Source organism: Fusarium subglutinans (assembly GCF_013396075.1).
Source record: "Fusarium subglutinans strain NRRL 66333 chromosome Unknown NRRL66333_c0000019, whole genome shotgun sequence".
NCBI lineage: Eukaryota > Fungi > Ascomycota > Sordariomycetes > Hypocreales > Nectriaceae > Fusarium > Fusarium subglutinans.
Genome location: NW_023502082.1, coordinates 347,457 through 362,357, shown reverse-complemented (window position 1 = coordinate 362,357; position 14,901 = coordinate 347,457). Strand labels below are relative to the sequence as shown.

Genomic DNA, 14,901 nt, shown 5'->3' with positions numbered 1-14,901 from the left:
AGCTATCGACCCGCCCCATACAAAAAACGAAAGCAATAAGTCTTACTTGCCAACCATGGCTACCGTCCAGGAGGCGGAGCAAATTGTGCGACGTCTGGCTAAGAAGTATGGGCTTCGGAACGAAAAAATGATGGACGATATCGAACAATTTAACGCCGAATATCGTCAGGAGCTTGATGAAACTTGGCTGGCGATGGAAAATGAGTTATCGCACTCCGTCAAGGTGTAAGTGTCTAGACCAAGTTTCTGATCACATTACACCTACTGAAACCATCCGCTAGACTGGCAAAACAGATCTATAGCAGTGGTGCGCGGTTTGTCTTTGAACTTCTTCAGAACGCAGAGGATAATATCTTTGAAAAGGCTCGTGAAGCAGAAGCGCTGCCTTTCGTTTCTTTTAAGATATATCCAAATAAGATCATCGTCGAGTGCAACGAAGATGGTTTTAAAGAGCCACATTTACAAGCTATTTGCGCTGTTGGACGAAGCACCAAGTCAGCTTCCCACGGATATATCGGCGCCAAAGGCATTGGTTTCAAATCCGTCTTTATCGCCGCATCTAGAGTTCATATTCAGTCTGGGAATTTCTCATTTGAGTTTCGGCATAAAAGGACAGACCCAGGTTTAGGCATGATTAGACCTATCTGGGTGAGTCCAGTTGAGGCCATCCCCAGCCCTCTAACCCGCACGACACTATACATCCATGACCAAGGAGACCCGGATGAACTTCAACATCTGAAGAGAATTATCTCTGTGCAATTTGATGACCTACAGGAAACCTGTTTGCTCTTCCTACGCAAGCTAGAGCAGATCAGCTTGGAATTCTACAATGAGAACGGTGAGCTGATACGATCAAAGTACTTCCGCAAGCATAAGATCGACGATTATCGCGTGTCTCTGGAGACTACATCTGGTGTTCGTGGAGATGAGACTACTCAAAGTCAAATTTATCACATCACGAGACAAATCGCGACCAACTTGGCCCGGAGCGACAATCGCGAGCTTCCTGATACCAAGGAGGCTAAGAATGATTTCTCTAAAGCCGAAGTCGTTCTGGCTTTCCCGATGACCGACAACTCTGAACCACTTATCACTCAGAAGAACCAAGACCTGTTCGCGTTTTTACCTCTCAGAAGATCCGATTACAAGGTTGGCTTCGTCTATCATCGCATGCAAAACATAACTGACTCTGCTCAAGTTTTTAATTCACTCTGATTTTGATACGAACGCCAATCGACAAGATATCATTACCACATCGCGGAGAAATCTCGAACTTCGCGGTTGGATTGCGTCTGCGTTCTTTCAGGCAATTCTGCAGTTCTGCCAGCATCCTACACTCTGCTACAGCTGGCCTATGTTCCTCCCGTCCTCCTCAGATACCAGTTCCGATGCATTCTGGTCAGGCCTTAATCACGAGATACAAAGCTTGATGAAGAAAACACCAGTTCTGAAATCCCGCAATCGAATCGACTTGCGCCTGGTAGGGGATGTTGTCATTCTCGCCGGCGATGCCCAGGATGCGGAAGGGCATCCTTTGTTTGACGACCCGACTAAAGATCTTTATCTTTCGCCCAGTTATTCCCAAATGGCAAAGGACATTCTTAAAGGCTACGGACTAGAAGTACTCAACATCCAAACATTTCTCAACTTACTGGAAACCGACGTCCGCAGTCCCAACTCCAGGTTTCACGGAGAAAACACGACCGATGAATGGCACTCAGCTGTAGCACGCCTGCTTTCCGAACATCTCAAGAATTCTCTATCTATACAACAGAGACTGAAGTCGTTGCCTTTGCTCCCTCTGAGATCCGGAACGTGGACATCGACTACATCTGGACCAGTGTATTTTCCAAAGACGGGAGATATCGACATCCCCAACTCCTTAGACCTCAACGTTATCACTGTTCACGCATCTAGTAACTCGGATAGAAGCACCTTATTCCAACACCTAGGAGTCTGTCAGGCCACATACGAAGACGTGAGAGCATCGATCCTCAGATCGTTCCAAACGAAGAAGTCCATGTCGTTTGAAGTCATAAATGAGTATTTGAGCTTCCTTTATCTGACGCACCAGATCGGGAAACACGGACTGAAAGAATACACGAAAGTTCATGTCGGCACTAGTGCTTGGAAGCGAGACAACCCGCATGAGACGGATATATATCTCCCTGGAACGGAGCATGCGTACAGTCCTGCAAGCCTTTTAGCCAACGAAGGCGCCTTGCCAGACTTATCCGTGATTTTCTTACACTCGAAACATATGGAAAGCGCCCCAGACAAGCCAAACCTATTCCACCCAAGCTGGGAGACGTGGCTCTGCGACTTGATCGGTGTACGTAAACGGTTGAGACTCATATCACGAGATAAACGCGGTTTATCGGATATCTTTTTGTATGTCTTTGAGCACCGCCCAGAGAAATTCTTGGGGCTATTTGAGCATCTCTGGTTACACGAGAAATCAAGTTTGGTGACAAATCGCGCTCTCCGATCAAAGATTGAGGATCTGCCTGCTCAGAAACTCTGCAACGTTGACTATTCACTTATGCTGAAGCAAGCCTGGCTTCCACTGAAATATTTGAGACACTCTGTCGACCGTTACATGGAACATCCTAAGCAATTTCCCTTTCTCAAACTCGAGGAATCAGACATAACCGTTGGATCAAAATGGCATTTTCTGAGTGACTACTTCTCAGTCAGCAAAGACGACAGCATGGATTTCCTACTCCAAATACTTCAGTATATTCAGCTCTCATGCCCCGAACGGCCTTCCGATAGTCAAACACAAAAGGTGTTCGACTTGTACATTGCCATATACGCCAGGCTTGCGGTTACTAGTGATGGACCAGACACGAGACTCAAGATTACGTGAGTATCACTTTTATTCGCAGATGCAAACTTATAATTGATCTGTTATTAGGCAATTCTTTGACAAAGGAGGTGTCCTCGACCCTAATCAGAATAATCCTATGTGGACGACATCTCGGCTCTGTTTATGGACCGCACCACCAGATATGGTCATGTTTCACTCTCTCAGGTCTTCCTACATGGAAAGGGTGGATAATGAGAAATTTAGGAACATCGAGAGCCTATTCAAGGGAACACTTCAAATTCCGGATGCGTCGTTGGCTAACCTGGTAACCGAGCTGACCAAACTCCGGGAGAAGGGTTGCAAGGAAATACCTCGCATGCGGACAATCTATGATTACTTACACAGGGCAAAAATACCTTTGCCGAGTTTAAAGTACGTTAACAGCTAGTTTCAGATGGGAAGGATCGTTTCCTACATGAGGCTAATATGAGAACAGAGCTGCATTTGAGGCGTCCCCCCTCATCTATTGTGAAACGCGACATGGTGAGTCCGGTTGGTATAAGACCTCAGATTGTCTGTGGTCTAGTGAAACAGTTATCCGCGGTAAAGCCGTCCTAGATGGATGTTGGGAGGCTTATGAGAACTTCTTTGTTGGCAAACTAGGTGTGAAGCTGCTCACCTTGCAGATGGTCTACGATGAACTGCGACAATCATCAGGGAAAAATACGGAAGAGACCAAAGTGGCCGTTCTGTCCCTCAATGGTCTTCTACAAACGGAAACGACACGACTCGATCCAAAGCCGATCAGACAAGCCAAAGTCTTTCCGGTTAGATACCCAACTGGCACTGTCGTTTTGAGCTCTGTGAGCGTTGACTTTGCTATTGGAGATCGAGACAAGTTGAAGATGATGTTTCGTGACAAGGTTGCTCTTTTGGACTTTGAGATGGATGAAGTCCGTCGCCTTAGACCATTGATCGAATGGCTGAGACTCCAAGATCGCTACTTGTCTAACTCTGTGGAAGAAAGTACTTTCATCTGCAGTGACTCAGAGCGTCCGATTTCTACGCCTAACCGAGATCTCAAACGCAAAGCTTACCATATTGCTCGGTACGTACTGAAAGGGGGTGCATTTCTTTCTATTATTTATTTGTCTCGAGATACTAATAACGGCTTATCCCGTAGTGTCGCTTCTACTTTCAATAGCCCTCGATTTGAGGACAACCCGCTCGGTCTCTATGAGCAGCTTCGCACAATGAGAGTCGTGGAGGTTGAGAAAATATCATCTGTGTTAAGAATCTTCCAAAACCAACAGTCGTTCGAGATTCCAGTAGCAACCGCCAACGAGCATATCGAAGATTCGACAGGAAACCTCACGATTTATGTCCCAAAAGAGCGCAGAGCCCAAGAGTTCTGCTTCGGTTCAGTCCTTCCTAGGAAATTCGCGGCATGGCTAATGCGCTCGCAGAAGAGCCCCGGCGATGTACCAGTCGAAACGGACATAGTTAAAATCTTGACTGCAGTCTTTGCAAGTGAAAGATTCGTCCTTGATGATGTCCTCGACGACCAGGGAATCTTAACAGTGCCGTTTGATAACGAGGATGAAGAAGACAACAGTGACGAGGCAGAAGAGCACCAGTTGGAAGATCAAGAGGAAGAAAGCCAAGAACAACGACTATCAGACAGTCGCCTCGAAACCGATGATACCTCTCCAGAACAACTAACACCCGATCGTTCTTCTATAAATGCTGCCACGCCACCTTATACTGGATCCTCTGGAACTTCGCCAGAGGGAAACCTTCAGGAAACACTCGTCGAGGAGACCATCTCCCAGCGAAGCCATATGTCATATCAGTCTCATTCAGGAAGGGTACATCGCTCTTCTCAGTCAGACTTGTCTCCTAGCTCACCACAGCCATTACACCACACAACCGACCATGCTCCTTCAAACCCAATTTCGGTGATGACCTCGCCTTCTGAACAGCAGTCTTCCGAAGACGCTAGATATCGCTCAATCCTGGACAGGGTCATCGAAAAAGCCCGGAATGCGGCATTCCCATCCAGAGGGTCATTTGATATGACCCATATGCGGAACGCTCTACCTGGAGGTGATATGGACGCTTACCAGAGTTTTGATGGGCTGGAGGTCATGGGCCAATTTCGGTCAACCAATCAGCTAGAGCGCGACAAGAAGGTTGGCGCTGCAGGCGAGTTATATGTGAGCAACCTCACGAGTACATCGTAGGCTTTCGAGGTTAACTGACATATTCGTATAGGTATTCGAGCTTCTGTCATGTCTTGACTTGCCAAATTGGAACCGTTCGAATTGGCAAAGTACGATCAGATCGTATGTGACTATTCACCCAGACTACACGGATCTACAGGCTTGGAGAGGTAGGGAAACCGCCGACCTAGTCTATGTCGATGCTGAAGGACACTTGACAAATACGCTGATCGGTTGTGGCTATCTCGACCATGATGAGTGGCTTGGAGCGCGGCCTAAATATTACATAGAAGTCAAGACTACGACTGGGCCATGTAGTACCGCATTCTACATGAGCGGAAAGCAATACCAGCTGGTAAGCGTTTGGAGGACAATTGTTCTGATCACGGGCTGACTTTATACAGATGCAACAAGTTCACCACACCGAAGACCATTCGGAGATTTACATAGTCTTCCGCGTGTTCCAGCTCAATAGCGACGGGATTGGCCTGTGTGTGTATACTGACCCAGAGAAACTCAGGCAAGATGGGGGTCTGCTGTTCAAAGGACAGGCGTGGTCTATTACCCCAGGACCAAACATGGGGTAGGTCAAGCTTAACGATGGATGATTATACACTTGTGGCAATAACAGACGGCAGAAGGGGGAAATGAGAGGGGCTTCAGGTATGAGGAACGATAGAACTAGGTCAGCAACCTCCAGCATTCAGTTGATTGGGTAAATGTGGTCCATTTGGGATCAACTGAAGACAGACACCCAAGGCATTGCCATAGCCTGCTATGTTATCATCAAGCACGCATTCGAAGCACGGGTGCTTAGTTAGTTGGACATCTGGGGTTTACCAGCACGGGTTACCCACCACAATAGACTGCGGCCTACATGTAATTGTTCTTGGGCACTAGTAGCAGCGATGAGAAGTTCTCCGACTTTGCAGTGCCCATTAGCTATTGCAGATGACAGCGCCGTAGAGCCATAATAGATTCCGGTGTTAAGATCAGAACGTCTTGGGGAAAGCAGATACTGCACCGCAGGCAGCCGCCCATCGCGACAAGTCAAGAAAAGAGCTGTATAACCGAAATCCTCTCTTTCAGTTATATCAAGAGCTGAAGACCTGAAGAAGTTTTATGATGTCGACGTGACATTCAGCTGAGGCGCATATAAACGGAGTTCATCCGTCTTCTGTCTGATTAAAAAAGGCCGTATATCCGTAAATCGAGATCAAACCTAATTATCATGGCGTAACAGGCTTGCCCATGACGACGAGATACCTAGACATCGGGACAAACGGCACAGAAGGATACGCGTTGAAAGTAACGATTTCCACAATAAAAAACTGTCGCAAACAAAAACAAGTTGAGGAAACATAAAAATAGAAAAAGAAACGCAACTATTTCCTTGTTATTTCTCCGATTCAGTGGATCTCTCTCGTTTCTGAACCTGTCCCCGTTCGCGTGTCTCCTGAAACCCCGGATTTTTACGTCACCTACGTCATGTCGTGTTACACGTTGGACAAGGGTATAGCTCTCAGCCCGGGAATAAACAAAAAGCAGCTCCTGTCTCACCAACACCTTCTATACCTTTGTATCATCTTTTCATGCCTTTAGTTTCTTTCAGTGGTCTTCAAAATGGTGGGAAAACGTCAGTGGAATAATGAAGGCGCTCGCCATCGAGGCCGTCACGTCGGCGAAGAAGCAAACCACGATGAACACCCTCGCGATCTCGAAACAGGCCGATACTCATACTACGACCCCAACAAGAAATCCCGTCCCAAGCCCCGAATAATGCAATTCCAAGATGCAGCGCGCACAGCTCTCGAGGATGCTCGTCGCGGTGAGATCAAGCGCGCACTCCTCCACGGCATCGATCGTCAAGGGCTCGAGAAATACAGAAAATCAGAAGAGGAGCTCAAAGCGATGAAGAATAAAAAACTCCGTGCTTTCTACGAGCAGCAGAACGAGCGACTTAATGATTGGCTCGAGGTCGACGCTGTGGTGATGGCGATAGCGGATGATGTGCTGGAGAGCATGAATCCTGATCCGGACCATGATGGGGACCAGGAGAGGTGTGGAGGGATTCAGCGTGTGGAGGGCAGGATTGGAGAGTTATTACCTGAGGAGGAGAAGGAGAAAAGAAGAAAAGCTGCGAGAAAGGCGAATTTGGCTATAAATATTAACGTGATAGCCAATATCTTGCTTCTAGCGGGAAAGACCTTTGCTGTGTTCACGACGGGGTCGCTATCGCTCGTTGCGTCGCTTGTAGATTCAGCGCTGGACTTACTGTGTACGCTCATCGTGTGGTCGACGAGTAGGCTTGTTCTGTGGCGGTTGCAAGCGATGCAGCGACGCTTTCCAGTTGGACGAAGACGTTTGGAGCCACTAGGTATTCTTGTGTTTTCGATCATCATGGTCATTTCGTTTCTGCAGATTCTGCAGGAGTCGTTCTCGAGATTGCTGAAGCACTCCGAGGCCGAGATTCTGAGCTGGGCTGCTATTGCATCTCTGCTAGCGACGATTATTCTCAAGGGAGCTATTGGGCTGGGATGTCGACCTATCAAGACAAGTCAGGTCCAAGCCCTTGTGCAGGACTGCAAAACGGATGTTATCTTCAACACGCTCTCTCTTCTCTTTCCACTGATCGGATACCGCGCAAATGTCTGGTGGCTCGACCCCGTCGGCGCAGGACTCCTATCTCTCTTCATCATCTACGACTGGGGACACACATGTTTCGAGAACGTTGTCCGGCTCTCAGGCGAAGCAGCAGACGACCACACGCTCAAGAAGCTAATCTACCTGGCCTATCGCTTCGCGCCAGTAGTAGCTGGTTTCAAGAACGTCACGGCGTATCATGCGGGAGATGGCGTCTGGGTTGAGTTCGACGTGTTGCTGGATGAGAAGACGCCGTTGAATAGATCGCACGACATCGCGGAGACGTTGCAGTATTGTGCGGAGGGGTTGGGGGTTGTGGATAGGGCGTTTGTGACGACGGATTATGCGGCGAGTGGACCTTTGGGGCATGCGCTTGATTCGGAGTGGAATCATTAGGAGGTGAGTTAGGATGAGAGGGGGAGAAGGGGATTTGTATGATATAGGTGTAAGATATGTGGTGTCGGGGTGAGCTTGGCTTATGGCATAGATTGCGAATCGGCTTGGTTGTGGACTTGGCGGGTGAGATGCCTTCACATTTATGGTGAGATAGGATGAGGTTGAGCATACCTAGGTAGGCATAAGCGATGTGAAACGATAGATTGATGAGTACATAGAAACAATAGACATACTCGTGATCAAACCTTTTTAGAACTCAGTGTAAATTGTGAGTATCCAGTTCCCCTCATTGACATTTGATGCCAAGTCTGCCATGGCGCCAAGTCGCGTGAGCATTCTTCTGACATTAACTTCGTGAACCCCTCAACATGGCTTCGTTATTGGCGTCCACATGAATCATCATGAGTAGGTGTTGAATCTTATTAGAGTCTGGGGTTGTCATGATGAGCTAGTGGACCCTGACTTACACGAGGGACCTTGATGTCCTCATGATGCAATGTCCATCAGGGTACGTCCTCAACACCACAAATTACAGAAGCTATACACAAGATAAGCTCCAAAATAACCACAAGGGTTCTCAATTCTCATGAGATACTCCATGAGGGCTGAACCTGCCACCATATAAACCAACATCTTCCCCAGACCTAACCCCTGACCTAACTCACACCTCTACCGCCATCACCATGTCCTCAATCCAAGTAGAAGAAGACATCTACGACGTCCTCGTCATAGGCGCCGGCCCCTGCGGTCTCGCCATCTCAGCCCGTCTGCACGAACACACCCCCGCCGCCCTCTTCACCGACGAAGAACACCGTCGCTTCCACTGGATCTCCAAGTACGGCAACAAAATGCCCCTCAAGCACGTCCGCAGCGGTAAAATCTCCCCTCCCAAGCACGCTGCAAAACCGCAGTACAAAATGTTGGTTCTTGATGCAGATAGCGATACGTGGATGGGCCGTTGGAACAGGCTGTTCAAGATGTATGATATCTCGCATTTGAGAAGTCCGATGCTCTGGCATGTTGATCCGCTTGATCGGGATGCGCTGCTGGCGCATGCGTACGCTAATGATAGAGCGGATGAACTGGTCGAGATTAGGAATTGTGTTGGTAAGGAGGTTAGTAAACATGGGAGGAAGAAGAGTGGACAGCGAGCTTGTGGTCGAAGGTAACCTCCCTTGTACTCCCTCACTGAACATCCTACTGACGTGAGTAGACAAGAAGCTCGTGTCGACATCAACGTCAGAGAGCGCAATGACTACTACAACCCCTCAACATCTCTCTTCTGCGACCACTGCGAAAAAGTAGCAGCGCGGTATAATCTCAGCTCAAACATGATCCGCAAAGAATCCCTTCAGCATCTGGACTACGATGAAGTAAAGGGTATTTCCATTGACGGCGAGAAACTCTTCACCGTCACATCTAACAAAACTCGTCGATATGCTCGCACAGTCGTGTTAGCAGTCGGTCCAGCAAACGTTGCCAAAATCCCCCGCATCCCTTCTATGCCCGATGAGCTCCCTCAGACATGTCACAGCATGCACATCACCGAGTTCCCAGACCCTATCGTCAAAGCTCGAATCGCTGCGAAGAAAACAACAAACATTCTTGTCGTGGGCGGTGGCCTCACATCTGCGCAATTAACGGATCTTGCTATTCGAAAGGGCGTCTCCAAGGTCTGGCATGTCATGCGTGGACCACTTCGCATCAAGCATTTCGACGTTGGTCTCGAGTGGATGGGCAAGTTTAAGAATGCGAAGCAAGCGCAGTTCTACTACGCTGATTCAGACGATGAGAGGATCGAGATGATCAAGGAGGCGAGAGGTGGAGGAAGCATCACGCCTGTATTCCACAAACGACTCAAGAAACATCTCCTCACCAAGAAACTCGAACTCTTCACCGAGACCAGTCTCGCCGATGCGCAATTCGACGCTGAGAAGGGTACATGGAGCGTTCAGACCAATCCACCCGTTGACATGCCAGCCATGGACTACATGTACTTCGCAACCGGCATCCAAACAGACTTCTCCTCGCTTCCCTACCTCCAAACAATTCTAGAGAAGTACCCCATCGAAGGGCGCGGTGGCTTTCCCTGTATCAACAACGATCTAATGTGGAACGATGATGTCCCGCTCTTCATGATGGGAAGACTCGCTGCACTGCGTCTCGGCCCTGCGGCGCCGAATCTAGGCGGTGCGCAGGTCGGTGCGGAGAGGATCGCGTGGGCTATTGAAGATAGAGTTGCGAGGCAGGGGGAAGATGAGGGGGAGGATTATAGGAAGGGGTATTTATCTGGGCATGGGAATATGTATAGTTCTTTAGCTTGTGAGTAGATGAAGTCACGGGGGTTGCTATTGGTTCAATGCTGGAAGGGGAATACCCCTGCATTATCCCCGCACTGTTAGTTACCTACCGTAATGAACTACGCCTCAATCCTTCAACACCAACGCCCAACTTTTCCTCTACATATTTACCATCGCATCCCCCTTCACCCTCCCTCCTCCAAATTCCCATTCAATCATAAATGGCTCGCACGGGAATACAAAAAGTCAGAACAGGCTGTAAAACATGCAAGTACGTAACTCTCCAACCAAACACATTCTATAAGTTTAACTCTCATTTCAGAGCCCGCAAAGTGAAATGCGATGAGACGTGGCCGCGCTGCAAACGTTGCCTGACAACAGGGCGCACATGCACAGGCTATATCGCTCCACCCCCCGGTTCATTCTCATGGACTTCTCTTCTACGCATCAAACCTCAGGCTTTACCTGTGACCAACACAAAAGAAGTCCGCAGCTTATCATTCTTTCATCACGTGGTCGCGCCCGTGCTCTCTGGTCCCTTCGATGGATCGTTCTGGACGTATTTCGTCGTTCAAATGGCGCAGTCTGAACCAGCAGCGCGTCATGCTGTATTTGCCATAAGTTCGCTCTTCGAAAGTTTTGAGCCCACGAAGGAGAGTGTGGCTGATGAGTTTGCGATCATGCACTATAACAAAGCAATAAGTATTCTCACGCGTGATACAAAACCGTGTGTTGAGACCGTCTTGTTGGTCTGTATGATGTTCATATGCATTGAGTTTCTCCGCGGCAATCGTGAAGCCGCAATTACACACGCCAGCCACGGCGTGCACCTTCTCAACTCCGAAGGTCATAAATCCCGCCTCGCAAACACCTTTGCGCAAATGAGCGTATTTCCACTCTTCTTCATCGAAGTAGGCACCGACTTCCCCCTCCTCCAAGGCGACGAGGGCGCAGATCTAAAGAACCCCGTGTTCTACACCATAAGCGAAGCACAGCACGCCTTGGAGCATCTAAGTATAAGGATCATAAAGCTTGTTCGCGATGGCAATGCGTTCCGGCTACATGTCGTTGATGACGCGCCGCAGGAGTGGGTTCTTGATGAACAGGCGGAGGCGAAGCAGGATCTTGAGGCGTGGGGGTTCGCGTTTGAGAGATTTCGGGCTTTTGGGGAGGAGAGGGAGGATTTACCGACGTTGGCGCTTATTACGAGATATAGACTTATGAGGATATGGATTATGAATTGTTTTGAGAGGGGAGAGATGGGGTATGATTTGATGAAGGAGGATTTTGTCACGATTGTGGACTGTGCTCGGAGAGCAGCAGAGTACCATGAGGCTCAACGTACGACACCGGGGAAGTTCATGTTTAACGTTGGATTCAACCCCATGCTTCATTTCACAGTATGGAAATGCCGGTACCTGTCTCTTCGGGTCGAAGCACTATCCCTCATGCGCCGGCTGTCAAGTCAGCAAGAAGCACTATGGGATGCAGCGCTGATGTACAACGTGTCACGGCGGATCATCGAGGTTGAGCACGGCATTGATCTGTGTGGCGATTACGATCTAAATGATGGGATATTACCGCCCGATGAGAACAGAGTAAAAGGGTTCTTCTTCAGGGAGAGTCCGGAGGCAGAGGCGATCATGTGGGATAAGAATGCCGAGACGGTGTATTTCCTAATGGCACATCCCGAGGGCGGTGTGATATATAGGAAGGACTATGTTAGGAACAAGCACTTGGTCTTGGATAGCGGGCAGACTTTTTGGATGTAAGCGAATCTGCGTTGATAGGGATATTGTTATAGATCCCTGATTTTAGATAGAATAATGCATTGCTGCCAAAAGTGGCCCTTTTCATTCTAACCTCGATAGATCTCTAAGCGCGCTTGATCATTGCCTCACGATCAGGACCGGTGCCAATGTACTTCACCTAGAAGATGTACGTTAGTAAATTGTCTTTCCCCATATCCGGGCACCATACCTTGACTCCGACATATTCCTCAATGAACTATATAGTTCGTCAGTACAAGTCAGTCTTTAAAACAGTGGTCACTGTACCTCAACGTATGCACGCGCTTCTTTAGGTAGCTCCTCGAAGGACTTGGCATTTGTCGTAGGTGTTTGCCATCCTGGGAAATCCTTGTACACGACCTCGCATTGATCCAAGATGTCCAGATCAGCTGGGTATGAATCGATTTCCTGCAATAACATTAGTGCCTCGCCATGAGGAGAAAAGTGTAGAATGCTTACCTTGCCATCGATCTTGTAGGCTGTTGCGACGCGGATTGTCTCAAAGGTGTCGAGAACATCGAGCTAAAGGACGTCGGTTAGTATCGTGACGAACAGCTGATATAACGCAAGTGCTTGCCTTGGTCAAGTTCAGAGCAGTGTAGTTGTTGATGTCATTTGAGTACTTCAGAACCACCAAATCGAGCCTACGTGGTGTTAGCGAGTCTCTGAATGAACGTGGTCCTACTTACCATCCGCATCGACGTCTGCGGCCAGTGGATGTTCCCTTGGCACGTTAGATCAAATGATTCAATAAAGTTTTGATAGTGTCTCACCCATTCTCTTCCAATTTCTTGGAGCTTGGTTCCGACCCTGCATTAAATCAGCCTCATATTCGCATTAATAGACAAGCGAGTACTCACTCTCCCAAGTCTTCGGTCTTGAAAGCTCCCGAGCCCACTCTTGTCGTGTAAGCCTTGACGACTCCGATGATATCGGTGATCTTGGTGGGATCCAAGGTAAGTCCGCCGATAATACCGGCGAGCGAAGTGTTGGACGATGTTACGTACTGCTTTGTCAGCTGTGGTCGGCATGAGAGTTTGGGTTATGAAAACTCACAGGATATGAACCATAGTCAAGATCGAGCATGAGAGCCTGAATAAACGGAATCAGCACTGCATCAACAAACTCAGACCAAAATTCTCACATTCGCTCCCTCGATCAGAATGGGAGTGTTGCTCTTTTGCGCAGTCTTCATAAAGGACACTCCATCAACAGAGTACTTGCGCAGCTTCTCTCGGTACTCCTCGAATTGAGCAAGCTCCTCTTCGACGTCGTACTTGAAGAGATCTCCATAGCGCTTTCGGTAGCCGTCGGCCAGACGTCGAAGCTTCTGCTCGAATAGCTTGGGGTTGAAGACATCAGCCAGTCTAATGCCACTTCGCTATTGGGATTTAGCAAGCTTCCACAACGTAATCTCAGGTGTCGTCATACCGCAGCTTTGCAGCTATAAGAGGGTCCGATACCTGAAAAGGTCAATACGAAGTCATCTATGAAGACATTTGCTCAAACAAACCGCGTCCAGTTGTTCCAATCTTGCCCTCTAGACATTATTAGCCGTGTTCAATTGCATGCGCAACAAGACCTGGAACTAACCTCCGAGCTCCTGCTCCTCAAGTCCATCAGCGGCGATGTGGAGCTGTAGGTCGATGTGCACTCGGTCAGAAACACGAATTCTATCGTGAACCGCCTCAAGCCCCTTTTCCGATAGAGCCTCCAGCTCCTTGAAGAATTGCGGCACGTTGAAGACAACTCCGGAACCGATGAAGTTCATGCTATTATTTGTCAATTGACTCGATCTTCGGCTGCGTTTCAGGTAAGGGGTGGATAGTACCATTTCGGGTTGATGAGTCCGGAAGGAAGCAAGTGGAAGCTAGCAGTCGATCAGTCGTCGAAGAACTCGTGGCTTGAACGTCTGTTTGTTACCTGTACGAAACTCCATCGGCACTGCTGGAGTTAATTATCCATTGATAAAAGACGGGTTTCGCCCAAAGACATGTCCAACTCACACAATAGAGTGCCCTGCGTTATGGCCTCCCTAGTATTGTTTTAATAAATGTTCGCCTTGGTCGATTGTGCTATGACTCACAGCGGCGCGCGCGCAAAGTTTGGCCTCCGGGGCAAGGATATCGGTCAGCTTTCCTTTCTATACCATAAAAATGTCAGTATTTGATCTCCCATTTGTCTCTCAATTGTATCGGAAAGACGTACGCCCTCATCTCCTGTTAAACGCGAAGTATTAGCGCATTAAGAAACATCAACGCCATTGCCTGCGGAATCTTGAAGTGGCAGAGTCCGCTTAGCAAGGTAAAGCTGTAGCAACGCGTACATACCCCATTGGGAGCCAAGAATGATGGTGATGGCCATGTCAAAGATCAGAACAACAGTTCTCGGTGGTTGCGTTGTTATCGCTGTTGGAGAAAATCATGGAGATGTCATGCAGGGAAGAAGAACCACCCCACCAAGACATGCCCCGCCGGATGATAGATACGCCGATGTCCGACATCGGAATGGCAACTTAGCTGGTAGGTACATTTTTCAGCTCAGTATTTCTCTCTCCTCAGGTATTTCAAGCACCTATCACCTCGTCTTAGCTAGATTCCTTTTGACAGAAGTATGATTCTCACATCTAGATGCCCTTTTGGCTATTTACACTTCTCGAAATAGATTTAGCCTTTTATTGAAACCACTTTGCAAGACAGCCCCTGTGAGCTAGCCAAATACAGTCTAGTCAACATCTCCTT

The 14,901-nt window shown here is 48.4% G+C and overlaps 4 protein-coding genes across 4 annotated transcripts; 3 read left to right on the top strand and 1 right to left on the bottom strand.

Moving 5' to 3' along the window:
- Nucleotides 1-55: 55 nt before the first annotated feature.
- FSUBG_2304 (ATPase-like ATP-binding domain protein) lies at nt 56-5,848 on the top strand (the record flags this gene model as incomplete). The annotated part of the gene is made up of 10 exons (XM_036680063.1): nt 56-225; nt 282-1,149; nt 1,199-2,865; nt 2,918-3,241; nt 3,306-3,917; nt 4,014-5,025; nt 5,084-5,386; nt 5,436-5,614; nt 5,663-5,694; nt 5,823-5,848. 10 exons carry the CDS (start codon nt 56-58, stop codon nt 5,846-5,848), a joined length of 5,193 nt encoding a protein of 1,730 aa, XP_036542224.1.
- An 806-nt stretch (nt 5,849-6,654) lies between these two features.
- FSUBG_2303 (uncharacterized protein) lies at nt 6,655-8,070 on the top strand (the record flags this gene model as incomplete). The annotated part of the gene is made up of 1 exon (XM_036680062.1): nt 6,655-8,070. One exon carries the CDS (start codon nt 6,655-6,657, stop codon nt 8,068-8,070), a length of 1,416 nt encoding a protein of 471 aa, XP_036542223.1.
- Nucleotides 8,071-8,753: 683 nt separating this feature from the next.
- FSUBG_2302 (FAD-binding protein) lies at nt 8,754-12,142 on the top strand (the record flags this gene model as incomplete). The annotated part of the gene is made up of 3 exons (XM_036680061.1): nt 8,754-9,235; nt 9,284-10,351; nt 10,693-12,142. The coding sequence occupies 3 exons, from the start codon at nt 8,754-8,756 to the stop codon at nt 12,140-12,142; spliced, it is 3,000 nt and encodes a 999-aa protein (XP_036542222.1).
- A 103-nt stretch (nt 12,143-12,245) lies between these two features.
- Nucleotides 12,246-14,524, bottom strand: FSUBG_2301 (adenylosuccinate synthetase; the record flags this gene model as incomplete). Its single annotated transcript, XM_036680060.1, has 17 exons — nt 12,246-12,299; nt 12,351-12,377; nt 12,428-12,568; nt 12,620-12,682; nt 12,726-12,804; nt 12,850-12,884; nt 12,934-12,970; nt 13,021-13,178; nt 13,217-13,252; nt 13,305-13,541; nt 13,592-13,623; nt 13,674-13,700; nt 13,754-13,932; nt 14,167-14,195; nt 14,247-14,303; nt 14,369-14,379; nt 14,491-14,524. 17 exons carry the CDS (start codon nt 14,522-14,524, stop codon nt 12,246-12,248), a joined length of 1,236 nt encoding a protein of 411 aa, XP_036542221.1.
- Nucleotides 14,525-14,901: the final 377 nt, after the last annotated feature.